This window comes from Balaenoptera physalus, assembly GCF_965194825.1.
Source record: "Balaenoptera physalus genome assembly, chromosome: 5".
Taxonomy (NCBI): domain Eukaryota; kingdom Metazoa; phylum Chordata; class Mammalia; order Artiodactyla; family Balaenopteridae; genus Balaenoptera; species Balaenoptera physalus.
Window position 1 is genome coordinate 8,289,209 of NC_138884.1, and position 22,234 is coordinate 8,311,442.

At 38.4% G+C, this 22,234-nt stretch overlaps 2 protein-coding genes across 2 annotated transcripts in view; one reads left to right on the plus strand and one right to left on the minus strand.

The window, feature by feature from the left end:
- LOC309660803 (uncharacterized protein) overlaps positions 1-22,234 on the minus strand; it is a 576,745-nt gene that overhangs the window by 261,928 nt on the left and 292,583 nt on the right. The gene's annotated exons all lie outside the window — the stretch shown is intronic.
- Positions 1-22,234, plus strand: part of SMIM31 (small integral membrane protein 31) — a 63,390-nt gene that overhangs the window by 8,189 nt on the left and 32,967 nt on the right. Inside the window, exon 2 of the mRNA XM_082461936.1 lies at positions 18,151-18,284. Coding sequence (XP_082318062.1) covers positions 18,173-18,284 — 112 coding nt within the window. The 5' untranslated portion in view covers positions 18,151-18,172. The remainder of the gene's footprint in view (positions 1-18,150; positions 18,285-22,234) is intronic.

Here is a 22,234-nt window from a genome sequence, read left to right on the forward strand (position 1 = left end):
CCATGCAGATTCTATAATTAACATTTTCCCAAGACTTCCCTGGAGGTCCAGTGATTAAGACTCAGTGCTTCCAATGCAGGGGGCATGGGTTCGATCCCTGGTTGGGGAACTAAGATACCACAGCCGGGTGGTGTGGGAAAATAGAAAAAAAATTTAAAAATAATAAAAATAAAATAAAAACATTTTCCTATATCGGCTTCTTCACATACTATCCAATATCCATTTATCCATCCATCAATTTGTCTTATTTACTTTTATGATGCATTCTAAAGTTGCAGATCTCAATTTAAAGTGTTTAAAGTATAGCCCTAAATACTTCAGGATACATATCGCTAACTAGAGTTCAATACTTGTTTATTCCTGGAGGTGAAATTCACGTGCAGGGAAATGCGCATATCTTTAGGATACCATTTGATATATACATCTGTGTAATCCAAGCCCCTGTCAAGATATAGAGCACCACCATTACTCCAGATCTAGCAAGGCTCTTCATACCCCTGCCCAGTCAGTCCCATTCCCCACCCTAGAGGCAAACACTATTCTCCTCCTTCATACAGTATACATGCACGATTCTTTTTACATTCATTCATGTTTTTGAGTGTATCAGTAAGTCATTCCTTTTTTTTTTACTATGAGTAGTATTCCAATAGTATTCCATTGTATGAATGTACCACAGTTTGTTTTATTCTTTTGTTGATGGACACCCGAGTTTTATCCAGTTTGGGGCTATTATGAAGAAACCTGCTATGGACATTTACATGTATCTTTCACTGGACTTATGTTTTCAGCCTCTTGTGTAAACACCTAGGAGTAGAATTGCCGGGTCATAATGTACTAATAATTTTAGTTTTATAAGACACCATCAGAGCCTTTCCAAAAGGATTACATCATTTCATCTCCCTCACTTCAGTTATTCAACATCCTGGCTAATTTTGAGGTGGTCAGCCCTTTTAATTTTTGTTGTTCTGGTGTTTGGGTAATGCTGTCTTACTGTGGTTTTATTTGCATTTACCTAATGACTAATGTTGCTAAGCATTTCCCCAGGGGTTTACTGGTCATTCATATATCTTCTTTTGTTGAATGTCTATTTAAATATTTGGCTCGTTTTTTAAAAAATTGAGTGGCTTTTCTTTTTATTATTGAGTTGGAGGAGTTCTTGTAAGTATGTATTGCAGCTGCAAGTCCTGTGTCATATATATAATATGCAGTTATGTTCTCCCAGTCTGTGGCTTGCCCATTCATTTTCTTAAACATGTAGTTTGACGAGCATTAGTTTTAAATTTGATGAAGTCTAATTACCTATATTTTTGTATGGTTATTAATTTCCGTGTGCTATCTAAAAGTCTTTTTTTTTATTCCCAAGTTGCAAAGATACTCTTCTATCTTTTTTGCGCTAGAAGCCTTATCATTTTATTTATTTAGATTTATTTTTATTGAGGTAACAGTTTATAACATCATATGTTTCACGTGTATAACATTATATTTCTACTTCTGTACACCCTTCAGTGTGCTCACTATCATAAATTTAGTTTCCATCTGTCACCATACTGTTGACCCCCTTTACCCATTTAGCCCCCCTCCCCCTCTAGTAACCACTATTCTCTTCTCTGTATCTATGTGTATGTTTTGTTTGCTTTCGTTTGTTCATTTATTTTGGTTTGTTTGTTTAAGTCCACATATGAGTGAAATCATACAGTATTTGTCTTCCTCCATCAGAGGAAGGTCTATCCATGTTGTAACAAATAGCAAGATTTCATCTTTTTTTATGGCTGAGTAATATCCTATTGTATATATACACCACATCTTTATCCATTCATCTGTTGATGGATGCTTAGTTTGTTTCCATATCTTGGCTATTGTAAATAGTGCTGCTATGAACATTGGGGTGCATGTATCTTTTTGAATTAGTGCTTTTATATTCTTTGCATAAATACCCGGAAGTGGGATAACTGGATCATATGGTAGTTTTTTCTTAATTTTTTGAGGAATCTCCATACTGTTCTCCACAATGACTGCACCAATTTACATTCCCATGAACAGTGCACAAGAATTCCCTTTTCTCCACATCCTTGCCGACACTTATTATCCTTGTCTTTTTGACAGTAGTCATTCCAACAGGGGTGAGGTGCTATCTCATTATGGTTTTGATTTGAATTTCCCTGATGATTAGTGATGTTGAAAATCTTTTCATGTGTCTGTTGGCCATCTTGTGTCTTCTTTGGGAAGACATCTATTCAGTGTCTCTACCCATTTTTAAATTGGGTTGTATTTTTTGTTGTTGTTGAGTTGTATGAGTTTTTATATATTTTGGATATTAACCCCTTATCTGATATATTGTTTGCAAATATCTTCTCCCATTTAGTAAATTGTCCTTTTTTTGTTGTTGATGGTTTTCTCTGCTGTGCAAAAGCTTTTTAGTTTGATGTAGTCCCATTTGTTTATTTTTGCTTTTGTTTCCCTTGCCTGAGGAGATATATCTAGAAAGATATTGTTAAGACTGGTGTTCAAGAGCATGTTGCCAAGGTTTTCTTCTAGAAGCTTTATGGTTTCAGTCTTAGATTCAAGTCTTTAATCCATTTTGAGTTGATTTTTGTGTATGGTGTGAGATAGTGGTCTAGTTTCATTTTCTTGCAAGTGGCTATCCAGTTTTCCCAATACCATTTATTGAAGCACTGTCTTTTCTTTAAGGACTGTCTTTGCTCTTTTGTCATAAATTAATTGTCCATATATGTGTGGGTTTATTTCTAGGCTCTCAATTCTGTTCCATTGATCTATGTATCTGTTTTTCTCCCAATGCCATGCTGTTTTGATTACTATAGCTTTATGACATAGTTTGAAATCTGGGAGTGTGATACCTCCAGCTTTGTTCTTTTTTTTCTCAGGAGTGCTTTGGCTATTCAGGTTCTGTAATGACTCCATAAAAATTTTAGAATTTTTGGTTCTATTTCTGTGAAAAATGTCCTTGGGATTTTGATAGGGATTGTATTGAATCTGTAGATTGATTTAGGTAATATGGACATTTTAACAATGTTAATTGTTCCAATTCATGAGCATGGAATATCTTCCCATTTATTTCTGTCTTCTTCAATTTCTTTCAAGAATGTCTTATAGTTTTCAGTGTATGGGTCTTTCACCTCCTTGGTTAGATTTATTCCTAGGTATTTTATTCTTTTTGTTATGATTATAAATGGGATTTTTTTCTTAATTTCTCCTTCTGCTAGCTCATTGTTAGTGCACAGAAATGCAAGAGATTTTTGTATGCTGATTTTGTATCCTGAAATTTCTGTATTTGTTTATTATTTCTAATAGTTTTTGGTGGACTCTTTAGGGTTTTCCATGTATTAAATAATTTCATCTGCAAATAGTGACACTTTTACTTCTCCCTTTCCAATTTGGACTCCTTTTATTTCTTTTCTTGCCTAATTGCTCTGGCTAGCACTTCCAATACTATGTTGAATAAGAGTAGTGAAAGTTTACATCCTTGTCTTGTTCCTGATTTTAGAGGGAATGCTTTCAGCTTTTCACCATTTGAGTATGATGTTAGTTGTGGGTTTGTCATATATGACCTTTATTATGTAGAGGTATGTTCCTTCCCGTTTTATTGAGAAATTTTATTATAAATTGGTGTTGAATCTTTTTATTCATCTATTGAGATGATCGTATGGTTTTTATCTTTCATTTTGTTAATGTAGTGTATCTCAATGATTGATCTGTGGTTGTTGAACCACTTCTGCATCCCTGGAATAAATCCCACTTGATCATGTTGTATTATCCTTTTAATGTATTGTTTTATTCGGTTTGCTTATATTTTGTTTATCAGAGATATTGGCCTTTAATTTTCTTTTTTTGCATTGTCTTTTTCTGGTTTTATTATCAGGGTGATGTTGACCTCATAAATGAGTTAAGAGTGTTCCCTTCTTTTCAATTTTTTGAAACAGTTTGAGAAGGATAGGTTTCAAATCTTCTTTGAATGTTTGGTAAAATTCATCTGTGAAGACCTCTGGTCCTGGACTTTTATTGGGTGCTTTTTGATTTGACTACTGTTTCAATCTCTGTACTAGTGATCAATCTATTCAGATTTTCTATTTCTTCATGATTCAGTCTTGGAAGGTTGTAAGACTCTAAGAATTTGTTCATTTCTTCTAGGTTGTCCAATTTGTTGGCAGATAGCTATTCATAATAGTCTCTTATTATTTGCTTTCATTTCTAATTTTATCAGAGCCTTTTTTTTTTCTTGATGAGTCTAGCTAAAAGTTTGTCAATTTTGTTTATCTTTTCAAAGAACCAGTTCTTAGTTTCATTGGCCTCTTCTGCTGTCTTCTTAGTCTATATTTCATTTATTTCCTTTATGATCTTTATTATTTCCTTCCTTCTACTGACTTGGGCTTCATTAGTTCTTATTTTTCTAGTTCCTTTAGGTATTTATTTGAAATTTTTCTTGTTTCTTGAGGTAAGCTTCTATTGCTATAAACTTCCCTTTCAGTCCCACTTTTGCTGTATCCCATAGATTTTGGTGTGTTGCATATTCATTTTCATTTGTCTTCAGGTAATTTTTTGATTTCTCCTGTAATTTCTTCATTGACCCGATAGTTGTTCAGTAACATGTTGTTTAGTCTTCACATATTTGTGATTTTTTCTTGCAGTTTATTTCTAGTCTTATACCACTGTGATCAGAAAAGATGCTTAATATGATTTCAATCTTCTTAAATTTATTGAGATTTGTTTTATGTCCCAATATACGGCCTATTCTTGAGAAAGTTCCATGTGCACTTGAGAAGACTGTGTATTCTGCTGCATTTGGATGGGATGTTCTGTACAATTCTATTAAATCCATCTGGTCTAATAGTTTATTTAAAGCTGCTGTTTCCTTGACTTTCTGTCTGTATGACCTATTCATTGGCTTAAGTGGGGTGTATCTAGAATGGGTAAGTGAGGGGAAGAAAAGTAGGAGCGAAAGTCACAGACACAAGGAGAACCAGATTACGTACAGTCCTCTAAGAGGCCATTAAAAGGATGTTAGTTTTTAGTCTGAGTGGAATGGGAAGTTATAATAGAATTTTGAGCAGATAAGTGTAGTATGATGAGTTTTTTTAATGCTGTTTTCAGAATAGACTTAAGAAAAGCAAGGGAAGAATGTGAGAAATCAGTTAGGAGCCTATTTCATTAAACCTAAATAAGAGCTAAGAGTGCCTCAAATCAGAGTGGTTGCAACAGAAGTGATGGGATTCAGAATATACTTTCAAGATAAATCCAACAGGATCTCTTGATGGAAGAAGATAAGCAGTGTGAAGGAAAGAGAAGAGTCAAGGATGACTTGAAGAATTTTGTCCGGAGAGACCAGAAGGATGGAGTTTTTGTAAAATGAGAAAGGAAGTACTATGAATGGAAAAGTTAGGAGTGAGATGAAGTGGGAATTCAGTTTTGAACATGTTAGGTTTGAGAAATGGTATACAAAATTCCAAGGATGCACGAGATTATTGTCTAATAAAATTTCTTAAGTTCCTTGCAGCTTAGAAATATTGTTATTATATATTTTGTCTAAGCACAATTGCTCAGCTATGATAAGGTTTTATTGCTATCTTAAGCCAAAGGGTTAAAGTGCCTTGGTTATTTTTCTGCCCATTTAGAGACCTACCATATTTTCATGTACACTGTTTGAGTGCCAACTCTTCCTAAAAAAATAGTCACAGGATTTATAACACTAGTAATTGAGCTTCGTGTCATAGTATAACTTTATCAGAGAAATATTATTGTGACTATTACTAATACAAAGAAATAAACTAAAAATGTCAGTTTAAGAGTTCCATGTGACAAATTAAATGGTTTTCTTGAAATGACTTCTATTCTTCATATGATCATCTTATCTTTATTATTAAGCCATCATTGTTATCACAAACTAATTATTTATAAACTGCTTTTGAACCTTCCAGGGCTTATCTTGTAATTTTACAAAGGTAATTACAAAAATAGGAAGAATTTCTGCCCTTTGAAATCTAGCACTCTAGAAAGCACAGCCTTGACTCACACAATTAAAAAAAAAAAGCCACAGTCAAATACTCATGCTGATAATAGGGTCTCTAGTTGCAGAGAGTGAGGTCAGTAAGATTCTGCTGTGGCCCACTACCACAGAACTCCATGAGATGCGACAGGTAACCCCTACCCAGGACATCAGACTTGATTTACTGAAGTGTCTGGTGCTTTGTCTTGGCTCCCAGTTCCAGGATTACAGGAGGGGTTAACGGGAGGGAGGAGAACTTGGGAGAGAGCCACCCCACCCCAGCCAGACTTCCCCATTCCCAACACGCCCACAGCAAACACTCTGCAGGGCCAAGCAGTCACAAAATGGGAAACCACCTTTGACTTTAAACAGAAACTTTGAAACGTGAAGCTTATGTTTGGGAGGTGATTGTAAATATGTCTGCCTTAAAATGGCAATAAGCATGGCAAAAACAGGACAGCCCCTGCAAAGTTTTAGGGAGTCCCAAAACTGTGGATACACGAAACATCAACCTGGAATGTGAGACACTGGAAGTATAGGTATAATGCTCTAAATAAAACCTTCTTCTATTTTAAAGAATATACAATACAACCAAAATGATTCAATAAATGTCTAATTCAACCAAAAGGACTGAAAATATTCAACAGCGCCTAATCAGAGCCCACCCATAAAACAAGGTTTGAAACATTTGCTTATATGCAGTGCACGAGTCATCTAAACTCTATGAGGTTGAAGGGCTATGGAGTTACTCAGTTGTGGGTGGATTTACTTCTGCACTGCCTAGAGGAGCGAAGTACTTTGAAGAATAAGTAAAGAGAAAAATCTAAAGATACCTGCATTCATGCTTTCCTTAGGCAAAAATAGAGCTCAAAAGGCCCTGAGATGAAAAGACTTTGGAGATCTATTATTTTTCAATCACAGAGGGATTCTGATTGGTTTTGCTTAGGGGATGAATATCTAACTAGAGACAAAAGGACTAAAGAAAAAAATGAAAGTTAGTATTCTTAGCATGAACTTGAGTTAAATACAGTATATATACCCTTAGGAAGGGAAAAAGAAACCTTGGGAAATCCACACCTTAGAGAAATGCAAATTTGGTAATGCTGCTTTCAGCACTATAAATCCTAAGTAATTCACTGAGAGTATCAAAATAAAAACACACACCCTTCTATGATTTTTCTTTCCCCTGTTTTTCTTTATTTTACAAAATTCTCAAACAAATATAAATTTTACAGTCACAAATTAAATGTTATTTTAAGGGACTTCCCTGGTGGCGCAGTGGATAAGACTCTGCGCTCCCAATGCAGGGGGCCTGGGTTTGATCCCTGGTCAGGGAACTAGATCCCACATGCATGCAGCAGCTAAGGAGCCCGAGAGCCACAACTAAGATCCGGTGCAACCAAATTAATTAATTAATTTATTAATTAAATGTTATTTTAAAATCACCCTTTAGAAACCCAGAAAGTGATATAAAATAAATTTAAAACCAATAAATACATTAGAAGGGATGAGAAAAAGTATACTTTTAAAATAAGTACGTAGCTGAAACCTGAGAATTTTAAAAAGATGGACCAAATAGAGACACAGATTAAAATTAAAGGCATTATTTTTTTTATAAAGAACAGATCTGCAAAGGCAAATTAGACTTAAGAATTTCAGTAAGGGGGATATATTTCAATAACTAATTTATTAAGCACCCACCAAATGTAAGGGATTATTCAAGGTGCTTTATCTCATACCATTCTCCCTAAAACTCAAAAAAAAAAAAAAAGGTCCCTAAACTAGTAGATTAAGCAAATCCAATAGTCACAGTATATTTAGCTTGTTCTTATGGACTAGAGAACTTTGTCCCAGGCAGTATTTTCACCAAAGATTTAAATGCAGCCATAAAAGACCCACTCGTTGAACTTGTGGATGACATAAGGTTGAAAGAAATTGCAACTACGTGTGATGGTAGGAGAAGAAGCCAAAATAGTCTTAAACAGGTAGGATAGAGGGGCTGAATCTATCAATAGGAAATTTAGTGGGTAAAATATTGAGGACCAAGCAACCAACTATAAAAGTATCAAATACAAGAATTGTGATTTGACAATTTGGTAGAAATGCAGATGAGAAAGACACAGGGGGTTTAGTCTGAGAGTAAGTATACTATTTTTTAAATTCGGCCTGAGCACAACCAGACCATTGGCCAATGAGAGAGCTGGAATGTAGTGGGTGCTGCAGCCCTGACACCCTTGGCCGCCTCACCCAGGTCAGTGTCTTCAGCTCAGCACTCCACCCTACTTCAGAAGGATGTGGAAGCAAAGGAGAGAAACCACAGGCGAAAAGGGATACAGAACTACATCACAGGAGGAGTGTTTGTTAAGACAGTAGGGGAGGGCAAGCAACACGGTATACATTTATTGTCTTCAAATATTTGAAGAGCCCTCACATGAGAGGGGAACTTGCCAGTTCTGCATTCAGGAACTAAGTGGTAATGGCCACAGGAACAAGGAATTCAGTTCATCTGAAGAAGGAGTTTTCTACTCAGCAAAGCTACTCAGAGGCTAAATAGGTTGATTCCAAAGGTAGTGAGTCCCCTGTCACTAGAGGAATTCAAGCTTAGGCGGGACATCTATTCCACCAAAACAGTTTAAGGAGGATCAACCATTGCACGGTGTATAGGCAAGGTGATCTTTAGTTTCTTTTCAAACCTGAAATATGATTTAGGGGAAAATTCTCAAGGAGAAGATGGCTTTTAAGTCAAAGTTAAAAGAGAAGATGCCTTGAAATATGGAGTTGTCCAAAAAAGAGAAAAATCAATATGACGGAATCCAAAATAAAGATTGAGAATATCAAAGAGACATTTAGCAGGTGAAAATAGTAAGTAGAAGCAGCAGTGACAGGAGCTGGGGACATATCGCTTATCATTTAGCAAGTACAAGTGTAACCAAGAAAACCATTTTCCACCATGAGTGTCTCTGTCCATTTGAGTTGCCATAACAGAAACACCGCAGACTGGGGGGCTTGAACAACAAGCATTTATTCCTCATAGCTCTAAAGGCTGGGGAGTCCAAGATGAAGACACTGGCGGATTCAGTGTCCAGTGAGGGCCTGCTTCCTGGTTCCTACATGTCCATCTCTCCACAGTGTCCTCACATGGCAGAAGGGGTGAGGGAGCTCGCTGGGTCTCTATAAGGACACTAATCTTATTCCTGAGGGCTCCACCCTCATGACCTAACCACCTCCCAGAGGGCCCACCTCCCAGCACCATCACGTTGGGGCTTCTGCATGTGAATTCTGGGAGGACAAAGACATCCAGTCCTTAACAGTGAGCCCATGGGCTGAGTAGGGAATTCAGGAGCATATATACGAGACTGATGTGTAGCTATTGTTGTCTCAGAGATGGAAGGGATTACAGTTCAAGGCCTTGTTTGGTAGACGATATTTACAACATGACAGAAACATGTGTGTCACAATCTACATCCCACACATACAACACAAAGAGATGTTCCTGGTTTCAGACCATGTAAAGGAGGCAATCATTCCCTGCATCAAGTGAGTCTTGTTCAGAATGCTTAAAGGACTCAGAGATACTTTCTGTTTTAAAGGGGAAGAATGAAGAAGCTGGGATTAATCATCGTGTGACATTTCTTAATCTAGTTCAGGAGTCAGAATGTCTCTGGTTTAGATTCTCTGGCCAGGTGGTCCACGGCTCAGGGTCTGTGAGCTCATCTTGCCCTGGAGAAACAGCCTGAGTTTGTAAGTTAACGACGATACCTACAACAGCAGTTTTATTACATTAACTATGTTATTGACGACATCAACTTTAGTCACCTGACTCTGGTTGATTAGCGGTCAGTTAGCACATGACTGAGGTCAGGGGGCACAAGAAAGGGAATAAAGTTTTGGACAGGGAGATTGAGCATAAATTTGGTAAGGGAACTCGGTTTCACAGATATCTAACAATACGTATTACCTACCACATCCTTTCACTCAGCTTTCAATTTCTACTTAAAATCCAACGAAAACCTTGCGTTCGTTATACCTAGAATAACAGCATCCAGTATGAGGAGCTAGAAATAACTCAGTCTATGATCTACATGTGTAGAAAATGCTAATGGATGCCTCCTGCTAGAAACAGCTACCTTAAAGTCAGTGGATATTCTGGGTGTGGGACAGCTCAAGGCTATGGGAGACTGTTTGCATAGGTGTGTGTTGGTTACCATGTACTGTAATGAAACGTTAGCGACCTTGGGTATTTCCTCCTCATTTCTTGTTCCGACCTACAGCACTTGGTCACCGCTAGATGGCATCATTTCTTTTTCTCCTCTGTTATTTTCCGTCTATTTTTTCAGGAACAATCAGTCCTCATAAGGTACTGGCAATAAAAATTATTTTTTGTTCTCTGAGCTGCTGTAACAGACGGAATAGTCCTCATATTCTCTGAAGAAGCACAAGCGTGATCAATCTAATTTCCAAATGTTGAAGGATTGTGAAACATATGAGAATTTATTCTACTAACCTTGAGCAAGTTTGAGAAATTAATATTCTCTACTGCTGAATTCCCATGATTCCGTGGATCTTTTTTTCCAGTGATCTTCATCTCCCCTCTTCCTCCTTGTACGGCATCTTAACTAGTGTCGGGGCACCCCGTGCACCCCATATAGCCAGCAAACCTCCAAACCCCTCCTGTTCTTCCTTCCAAGCGGCTTTAGCTTCACCCCTTCCTCTCTATTTCAATTGCTGAACCTAATGCAGAGCTAAGTCACTCCAAGTTTTTTCCAAATATGATTCTTTTCCTTCAATCCATTCTTCACATGGAGATGCAGTTACCGTTCTCAAAATGCTGCTTCATTATGTCGTCGTGCTACTAAAGACCTATAGTTACTTTCTAATAGCATTTAAATAAAAACTAAGGCCTCACCTTAAATTCTATCAATTGTCCTTTGCCTATTCAATATGATCTTTTCCACTATCTAGCATAAGGTAAGAAAAAGACATTCAGATGGCAAACAAAAATAGGGAAGTAGGTATAAAGATAGTTGAGTTCTGTAGCACCTTAACAAGACCCTTCTACCCTAGTTCTATTCATCCTTCACCTCCCAAATGGAGCTGCACCTCCTCTTCCAAGTCTTTTCTGACTACTTCAGCCCCAAGCGTTCTCATTCTTAGATGGATTTCCCTAGCACTTGATTTCTGTCTTCTATCTTACTTTCCATAAGGAACACAGGTTAGTAAATATTGACCGTGCCTCTCTTTTGTCCCGTTTCCCTCTGTGAGAAGGTAGAGTTCTTGAGGACAGAGGCTTTTGCTTTTTTGCCCTCTCCATGGCACCCACTATGATTTCTGCCCAGAGGTTAACATCTAGAGTTGGACAGATACAATTAAAAGATTGATAGAGAGCACATGTTTAAAAACAATAATGTCATTTGCAGCAACATGGATGGACCTAGAGATTGTCATACTGAGTGAAGTAAGTCAGACAGAGAAAGACAAATATCGTATGATATCGCTTATATGTGGAATCTAAAAAAAATGGTGCAAATGAACTTATTTACAAAAATAGAAACAGAGTCACGGATGTAGAAAACAAACTTATGGTTACCAAGGGGGAAGGGGAAGAAGGGATAAATTGGGAGATTGGGATTGACATATACACACTACTGTATATAAAATAGATAACTAGTAAGGACCTACTGTATAGCACAGGGAACTCTACTCAATACTCTATAATGACCTATATGGGAAAAGAATCTAAAAAAGAGTGGATATATGTATGTATATAACTGATTCACTTTGCTGTACAGCAGAAACTAACACAACATTGTAAACCAACTATACTCCAATACTAATTTTTTAAAAAATTAAACACACACACAATTGTATGCTTAAGAAATATAAAAGAAAGTAGTGATGCTAGTTTAGGAAAGAAAGAAGGCTTCAGGGAGAAATCTGGACCTTAAGCTTGGCACTAAAGGAACTCCAGTTTTCAGTAGAGAAGAGAGGCAAAGTCAACCCAGAGAGAAAGGAATAAGGGTGGGTTTGGTTAGCTTGCTTGTTTAGTTGGTGGGTTGAGTGCCAGTATAGTACATTGATTAAGGGTGAAGATTCTGGAACAAGGCTGCCAGACTTGATAGTCTAACTCTGCCTACTTTTATGGTCTAAGATAAGTTGCTTTACTTGTCTTGGTACTTCAGGGTCCTCACTTACGAAATGGAGACAATAATAGTATCTACCTTACAGAGTTAGTATGAAGAGTCAAGGAGTTAAAAGCAGTGATGTTCCTAAAGCAGTGCGTGGCCCCTTTTAATGCTAATTACATCTCACCTGTGTCCCCCTCCTGCAGCTCTCTCCTCACATCACCTCACTTCACCATCTCGTGGGCCAAGCATGGGTTGGAAAAGCATTTCCAGACATGAGGCAGAACGTAAGGAAGATAGAGCTTTGTTAAAGAGAAGGGTCCCTGCAAGAACAGCGGGCTGACCTCCTGGTAGCCAGGGAAAGTTGACAATGAGCATGGGTTGCTTGTCTGTTTTTACAGCCAGGGAACCTGCAAGTCATCTGCTGACTGGGCAGAGTATGTATACTTTCAGTGTGCTGAGCGGGAGAAAAATGGGGCCAATATCTTTCCTTATATGGGATGGGAAAGGGACAGGGCATGCTGCTTGGGAGGGCTCTGGGACATTGCAATGGTCACATTGTGACAGAGTGATAGGAGTCCTGTAACTCTTTGTTCTGGCAATATTGGCCCTTCGAGTTTATCTTGTTCTTTTTCCTTGGAACACACCACATTCACCACACAAATTAGCATAATGCCAAGCTCAAAAGGCATGTGTTGAATGAATTACTCCTTTCTCTCTGGGTTGACTTTGCCTCTCTTCTCTACTGAAAACTGGGGTTCCTTTAGTGCCAAGCTTAAGGTCCAGATTTCTCCCTGAAGCCTTCTTTCTTTCCTAAACTAACATCACTACCTTCTTTTATATTTCTTATGCACATGATTGCATATGTGTTTAATTTTTTAGTCTGTGCTCTCTATCAATCTTTTAATTGTATCTTTCCAACTCTAGGTGTTAACCTCTGGGCAGAAATCATAGTGGGTGCCATGGAGAGGGCAGAAAAGCAAGAGCCTCTGTCTTCAAGAACTTTACCCTCTCCCAGAGGGAAATGGGACAAAAGAGAGGTGCAGTCAATATTTACTAATGTGTGTTCCTTATGGAAAGTAAGATAGACGATAGAAATCAAGTGCTAGGGAAATCCATCTAAGAATGAGAACGCTTGGAGCTGAAGTAGTCAGAAAAGACTTGGAAGAGGAGGTGCAGCTCCTTTGGGAGGTGAAGGATGAATAGAACTAGGGTAGAAGGGTCTTGTTAAGGTGCTACAGAACTCAACTACTTTTATACCTACTTCCCTATTTTTGTTTGCCATCTGAATTTCTTTTTACCAAAAAGCAAGTTTGGCTCAGTATTGAATTTGGGGGCTGCTTTTACACATCATGACAGAGGACATGCACGGAGGCTCTCCAGGGCGAGGGCTGATAACCCAGGATTAAGAGCTGGCCTCAGTTTGTTGAGATATCTTAAAATAATTAATATGAAGGTAGTTTTGGGGACGACAAGGACGGTGCTCAAAGTGTTATAAAACAGCCGCCACAAAATAAGTTTCTATGAAAAAAAAAAATGGAACAGATGAAGAGCCCAGAAATAGACACACACAAATAGTCAACTAATCTTTCACAAGGGAGCAAAGGTAATACTGTAGAGAAAGGATAGTCTTTTCAACAAATGGTGCTTGAAAAATTGGGTATCCATATGTGAAGAAGAAGGGGGAAGAGGAGGAAAGGAAGAAGAAGAATGGAAAGAACCTAGACACAGACTTTATACCTTTTACAAAAATTAATTCAAAATGGATCTTAAATTTAAAGAATCTTTGCCTTTAATAAGGCAAAACTATAAGACTTCTAAAAGATGACATAGAAGAACATGTATATGACCCTGGGTTTGGCAATGAGTTTTTGGATACTCACTAAATACTAAAAGCATTATCCATAAAAGAAAAAATGTAGTAAGTGAGCTTTATTAGAATTAAAAACTGCTCTGCAAAAGACACTGTTAAAAGGATGAAGAGACAAGACACAAAATGGGAGAAACTGTTTAGAAAACATTTCTCTGATACAAGACTTGGATCCAAAATATACAAAGAACTCTTGAAATTTAGCAGTAAGAAAACAAACAACCCAATTTAAAAATAGGTAAAGATCTGACAAAGAAGATACAGAGATGTCAAATAAGTGTGTGAAAAGATATTCAACATTGTATATTATTAAGGAAATGCAAATTTAAAAAAGTGACACACTACTACACATCCATTTGAATGACTAAAATTCAAAGAACTGACAATACCAAGTTGATACAAGGATGCAGAGCAATTGGAGTACTCATTCATTGCTGGTGGAAGTGTAAAAGAGTACAGCCACTTTGGAAGACAGGTTGGCAGTTTTCACATAGTCTTACCATATGACCCATCAAACATTCTCCTAGACTGAAAAATCATGTCCACACAAACACCTGCACTTGAATGTTTATAGCAATTTTATTCATAATCTCCAAAAACTGATAACAACCAAGATGTCTTTCAATAGGTGAATGGATAAACCAACTGTGGTACATCCATCTAATGGAATATTATTCAGTGGTAAAAAGCAATGCGCTATCAAGCCATAAAAAGACATACAGTAAATACTAATTGTTAAGTGAAAGAAGACAGTCTGAAAAGCTACAGACTGTATGATTCTAACTTTATGACAATTAGAAAAGGCAAAACTAGGGACAGTAAAGAGATAAGTGGTTGTCAGGACTTGAGAAGTTTGGAGGGCAGGGATGAGTAAAGGAAGCACAAGAGAAACTATTCTGTATGACACAGTAGCGGCGACTGACGTGCGTTTGTCAAAACTGTACAATGCAAAGAATTAAACAATGTAAATTATGGATTTCAGCTAATAACGTGTCAGTATTTGTTCATTAATTGTAACAAATGTATTACATTAATGCAAGATGTTAATAATAAGAGAAATCACAGAGACAGGGGGAGAGTACACCGACCTCTCTGTGCTGTTTAATATTTTTGTAAATTGAAAGCTGTGCTACAAAACTAAGGCTGTTTCTTATCTTTAAATATATAAATGATGTAAGAAGAAAAATGTATATGTGACTTTGGAAGCAGCCAATAACATGTTGACTAACTATAAAAATCACAAAACATTCTTTTACTTATTGCAAAGACTTGTGCATTTGAATAAATCACTAAATTCTACTTACTTATGCCAAGGTGACTTACTAACAGCCAGTTCCCATAATACTGCCCAGATTCTTAACGTCAACATGATGTGACAGCCTCTGTCTCTACTAACAGATATACCTTGGGTTTTGGAAACACAATAGTAATGAAAAACATCAATACAGGGCTTCCCTGGTGGCACAGTGGTTAACAATCCACCTGCCAATGCAGGGGACATGGGTTTGAGCCCCTGTCCGGGAAGATCCCACATCCCACGGAGCAATTAAGCCCGTGTGCCACAACTACTGAGCCTGTGCTGTAGAGCCCGCGAGCCACAGCTACTGAGCCCATGTGCCACAACTACTGAAGCCCATGTGCCTAGAGCCCGTGCTCCACAACAAGAGAAGCCACCGCAATGAGAAGCCCATGCACCACAACAAAGAGTAGCCCCCGCTCGCTGCAACTAGAGAAAGCCCGCGTGCAGCAATGAAAACCCAACGCAGCCAAAATAAATAAATAAATAAATAAATAATTTAAAAATCAATACATTCTTAGAGAAATAAACAGAATCCATCAACTGTTATAGATCTGGACATACCACAGAATAACATAATCACTTTTTCCTACACTGATTTCCCTGAACCATCTGGAACACCCAGTTCTGTTTTCCTTAATCACTGTGTTGGACAACTTCTCCCCACGTCTTCTCCATCTGAGTGTGTAACTGTGAGCTTGGTTTCAGTGCGGCAGGGGACAGATGACAAAGAGCAATGGTGAGGCAGATGTGTTGGCACCATCAAGTTTTTAACAAGGCGCTGGCAGTCATAAGTAATAATTAACCTCTAATCCCTACCCCAGACATGGCAAGACACCAGAGAGAGCTAGGAATGAGACCAGAGATGGACAAGAGCTTTTCAGTTAAGGTGGACTTAACTTTGTTAAAAATACATTTTTGAGGGAATTCCCTGGCAATCCAGTGGTTAGGACTTGGCACTTTCACTGCCAGGGTCCGGGTTCAATCCTTGGTCGGGGAACTAAAATCCCACAAGCTGCCCAACATGGCACAGCCCAAAAAATTAATAATTAAATTTTTGAAAATCTGAATAACAGAAAGCATCATAAACAAAGACAAGAGATAGACTGAAAGGAATTTTTTATCCAAAGTTTATAACGAGTGTCTACAAATCAGTGAGAAAATTACAAATGCCCAGTTTAAAACTGGGCAAAAGATAAAGACAAGTTATTCACAGAACAAACTGTATAAATAATAAATCAACACATGAAAAAAATGTTCAAACTCACAAGAAATCAGAGAAAAGTCAATTTAAACATGAGATAGTATTTTTAACTTCAAATTGGGGGGAAAAAACCTAAACAGGGAGTGTTGAGGAAGGATTGGGGAACCAGTTCTTTACATATAGTATTGATATGGTTGTAAATTCCAGGGAAATTTGTGAAGGAACATTTCAAAATTTTATACATCCAGCAGTTCTACTTCTATAAATCTTTCCTAGAGATATCTGGACCTGTGTGCAAATTTATATTTACAAAAAAATATTTTCTGCTGCATTTTTGGCAATGACAAAAAATTAGAAGGAACCCAAATTCCCATCAATATGAGTGGTTAAATGACAGTAGAGCCATACTCTAGAATGCTCAGCTCCCAGTAACCAGAATAAGCTCGACCAATGTGCACTGATGTGAAAAATTTCCAAGATATATCTTAACCCCCTTGATAGTATTCTTCATGTCTTAAAATGTGCATACCTATGACACATAAATTCCATGTCCAATTTTCTGTCCTACAAAACTACAAAAAGCTACAGACTTCTGATCAATATTCCCGCAAACAATTGTCAATTGTAAGAAGTATGTCCAAAAGAAAAAAAAGAATCAGAAATCTGTTCAAAACCAGCAGATTTTTAAGAACTTATCATCCCCTCACCCACCTCTGTTCTGTTATAGCAACACTGGAAGGCTGCAATTAGGAAAGAGAGCAAACCTAACTCTCACCTCAAATCTTGTCTCTCAACTACAGGATATGATGAAGTCATTTAAAAAATATATTTAAAGGAGACTGAACCCTTAAGTGAAAGACCCCAAGTAAGTTATTTCCCTAAAATAGACAGTAAATAAAGAATTTGGAATGAGTTGCAGTGGAAGGATGTGAAATCTCTTTCTCTGGGTCTTCTTAAAATTATAACATTCCCGCATATGTCTGCAGGGTTTTAAATATTTTACATTTATGTAGTAAACATTGAAAGACAGAAAGATGAGGTTATTTCCAACTAGATGTTATAATTTCCCCCCAATGGAACTATGCTTTCCTTTCTAGACACATGAGCTCTCCTTTTTTGAGTCTGAGATTGGAAGTTCTCATGGTTGAACTGTTAACACATTTATCTTTATTTGGGTTGAGTCTGATCCAGCTACTCTGAAGACTATGGTTTCTTCACGAAAAATTGCTTCAGTTGTAGATTTATCACCTGGTTGGCAAACGCTGGGTAACTTCAGGCACAAGAACATCACTCTGAACTTGGGTGGGGTCAGTGAGATAGAAACCAACACTATTTTTTCCTTCATGATATGAAATATACTCTATCTTTACTCCCAGGGTTTTGTCCAAAAAGCTCACAAAACATAAATCGACTCTGCCGCTCAGACTCGCATGTTCTCCTCCACCCTCCACAGAAAAGCCTAAGTTCAATTACACCAATACTGATGCCAAATCTCAAAAAACGAGAGCACCCCCCCTTCTGCTAGTGCCAAGTGTGTTGTTCCAGGTGCGCAGAAGTGTCTTAAGGAGTTTTAGTGAATCTCATTCTACGGTCAATTATTGCTCAACAAGCTCTCTCCGGACCAGAGTATACTAAGCCAGTGTCTGTTTTCTATTGCAGGCGAAGAAGTTTGTGGTCTTTCATGGAGCTTCCGTTTACCAACCTGGAGATGGCATTCATTTTATTGGCTTTTGTTACCGTTTCCTTCTTTACTCTGGCTTCCGTCTACACTAACCCGGATGAGAGGAATGAAGGTAAACAGAGAGAGCTCTTCATAATAGTCCCCGTTTCCTTTCCCCACCCAATCTTCTTTCTCTATGATTTGATTTGGTTTAGTTTCTATTCTGTATGGGAGAATGAGTTTGTTTTGGGGTGTGGGGTGTGTGTGTGTGTGTGTGTGTGTGTGTGTGTGTGTGTGTGTATGAGAGAGAGGAGAGAGAGAGAGAGAGAGAGAGAGAGAGAGAGAGTTTTATTAAATAGCCTGAAATATCTACTGTGGCATTTTACCATTATTTATTAAGAAAGGTTTGGAAATGGAAATGATTATTCACATGACTTTTAATCCCAGAATTTTGCAGGTCTTACGCCCTGAATTATATGTATATATATACATATATATATATGTATATGTATAATTTTTCTTTCACCATCCTCCCATCCCTGCCCCTCATCCCTGTCCCCCATCAGAAACTTAACATGTGCAAAAAGCAAAATATCTTTCAAAGTCGTTAAAGGTAATTTTCACAGGCTAAATGCAAGTTCACAAGAAACAAATTCCATTATCGTATACATATATGGTGTGTGTGGGTGTGCGTTTTTGTTCAACTATAAATGGGAAGGAAAAGAATTAAAGGTTTTTTCCTAATGACCTCTTGACAAAGCCCAAACTTTCAAAAAAAATGTAGAAGTGTTTAAAAAACTCAACACCACATGTTTGCTCATTGCCAATAATAACAATTATTAGCAATAATATGTAATTTAAATGGCAGTTCTTGGTATTTCACTGTAGTTCAGGTCCTACCAAATTTCACACAAAATTAATGGTGACTGACCCTGTCTGAGGGCAAAAATTTCATATATATATATGTATATATATATGGCATATGCCAAGGAAATAATATATATTTGTAGAGAATAAGATAAAATCATAAAAAGAAAACTGTGTTTCCTAAAATTATGATACCTCTCCATCAATTTTTGGCTGTGAAGGAAGTGCTCTCTGTAAAAGACAATATTATTCTCTGTCTTATAAGCATAGTACACTTATAGAAGTAGAAAACAAGAAGCCACAGTAAATAGACATTCCAATTCGTGCTGACATGAAGATTGGGAAGCATAATTGGAGTCCATAAAGTCTTTTTCATGCTCCATATTGTTTTAGTTTAAAATGGGTTTGGCTGAAAGAAAGAGTAAAACCAAAATTGCAGTTACTTTAACTAGATAATAATGTCTTTCTCTCACACATAAAGGAAGCCTGGGGGCAGTAAGTTCCCGCCTGACACGACTCCCTGGTGTCCTGGACCCAGGCCACACCGTCCTGGTTCCCTCCCATCGCCTATGGCAGCTCCCATGTCCAGCACTGACCCAGCTGGCCCGTCTTCCACTATCATCTATGCATGCCAGTCAGCAAGAAGGAAGAGGGCACGCCTCTGTCTTTTAAGAGCGCTCCCAGAATCTACACTTACCACTTCCCTTTGGCCAGAATTTAGTCCATGGACATACCCAAAGGAAAGCTGGGAAATGTAACAGTTATTCTGGAAGACATGTGCGGAGCAAAAACTTTGGGTTTTGTTCCTAAAGGAAGAGGGGTACCACCAGCAGTGTCTGCCAGACACGTAGACTCCTAACCATGCGTTCACTACGGGGCTGGTAGTCATTAAATCGGGGAATATTTGAGCTAGAAGGAATGTTAAGAGAGCATCTAATTTACTGATGCTTAACCAGAAATGAATATCAGAAAGGCACCTCATGCTTGGGGCCCATCACAAACCCAGCAAATACGCATTTCTGGGTGTCCCACCTGGTCACGTGTCTTTAAACAAGCCCCCCTACCCCCCATTTTTCTAGCTTTCATCTCTGGTTAAGAAGCATTGACCAACTATTCATATTTCAGTTTTGACAACAGAGACCCACAAATGTTTAGTGAGTTTCTCAAGTGCTCAGTTAATTAGCAGAAGAGCCCAAACTAGAGCAGAGACTCCCAGTTCCAAGTTCCTGCCCCCTCTCTGCACCCCCGTGACTCCCCAGTTATGATGCATGGACACGGAAAGCCAGAAGACTGGGCCAGTCATAGAAATTTACCTTTCCTTCTGTATTCCGTTTTTCATAATTTCCTTTTTCTTCAGCTCTATTCCTCCTATATCTGATGTTTACTTTCCAAGCTAAAGCAATTCCTCCATTTGAATACTGTTAACTAACAGAAGTAGAACCAGCTGCCCAAGAATTCTCATCGAAGAACACCCTTGCTTCCCTTTGTGACCACCAGGTCGGTGCCAAGCACAATTTTGCACGAAGGTACAAAATGTATACACTTTGCTAAATGTGATAAGCCCCAGGAGTAAAATCTACCTTCATTAAAATTGCAGGACTATTTTAATATCCTTTCTGGCACAAGCAGAGAATTGCAGGAGCCACAAAAATAAACTTAAGAGAGGCAGATTTAATTTCACATGTTTATTTAAAATCTAGTAGACTCAGCTATGGGTAATGGAGAATCTAAATCTGAATGGGACTCAGCTCCTATGTCAGGGAGCTGATAGTCTCGTGGGGATTCAGTTGTATAACCAGAGCAGACCCAGTGAATGGGCTACCAGAGTTTTTAACTAAGGAGGATGGGGTCAGAACGGAAGCTCTTCCTCAGGGGTATCACAGTGGGCTTCACGGAAGAGACGGCCACCCTGGTGCAGGTGATATTGACAGAGTAGGGTGGGTGGGGTGCATTCCAACTAAGAAAACAGCTTAAGGAAAATTACCTGACCGAAAAAAATTAAATGTATAAGATGAAAAATCAACTATAGTTTGGCATGTACCTTAAGTCCAACAAGGAATTGAACAGAACTGATCATTGGCCAGAATCTTCTCAAGTCCTTCAGAGGTCAAAAGACGAACAAAGCATTTTAACAGGGAGTCTCTTAAACTTAGGAGATGGGTGCCTCTGACCTCAACCTCCCACGTGAGAGCAAAGGCTCTCAAGCTCTAACTTGCACATAAGTCACCTAGAGATTTTATGAAAATGTAGACTACTGTTCAGTAGGTCTGGGTGGAACCTGATATTCTGCATTTCTAACAAGCTTCCAGGTGACGACCATGGTCTAGAAGACTAGCCCAGCCACAGATGTGACACTTGCGGGCCCCAGGGGGCCAAACTCATCTGTGTGCAGCAGGGGAGGAGGGAGCTTGGCTACGTGGCTGGGCGCCCATGTTCCGTCTGGTAAGCCAGGCCCTGCGGGGCACAGGGCGGACCCAGAGCAGGAGGAGAGGGCCTCGGCATCCAGCGCAGTCGTGCCTCAGGTCCTAACATGTCAGGAGTGGGTGGATTAAGGTTTAAGAAAAAAAATTTTTTTAATTAATTAATTTATTTATTTATTTTTGGGTGTGTTGGGTCTTCGCTTCTGTGCGAGGGCTTTCTCTAGTTGCGGCGAGCAGGGGTCACTCCTCATCGCGGTGCGCGGGCCTCTCACTATCGCGGCCTCTCTTGTTGCGGAGCACAGGCTCCAGACGCGCAGGCTCAGTAGTTGTGGCTCACGGGCCCAGTTGCTCCGCGGCACATGGGATCTTCCCAGACCAGGGCTCGAACCCGTGTCCCCTGCATTGGCAGGCGGACTCTCAACCACTGCACCACCAGGGAAGCCCCAAGAAAATATTTTATATGTTTAGAAGAGTTGAGAGTCATTGAGAGTCATTCTTTTTTTTTAGGAAAAAAATTGTATTTGATTAGATTAATTAATTAATTAATTAGTTTAAATTGAAGTATAGTTGATTTACAATGTTGTGTTAGTTTTAGGTGTACAGCACAGTGATTCATATATATATATTCTTCTTCAGATTTGTTTCCATTGTAGGTTATTACAAAATATTGAGTATAGTTCCCTATGCTATACAGTAGGTCCTTATTGGTTATGAGAGTCACTCTTTAAAAATCAGAATATTTTAGTATTGCAAGATTTCTGCAGCTCTTAATAGTTTGTAAATCCACTATCTCATT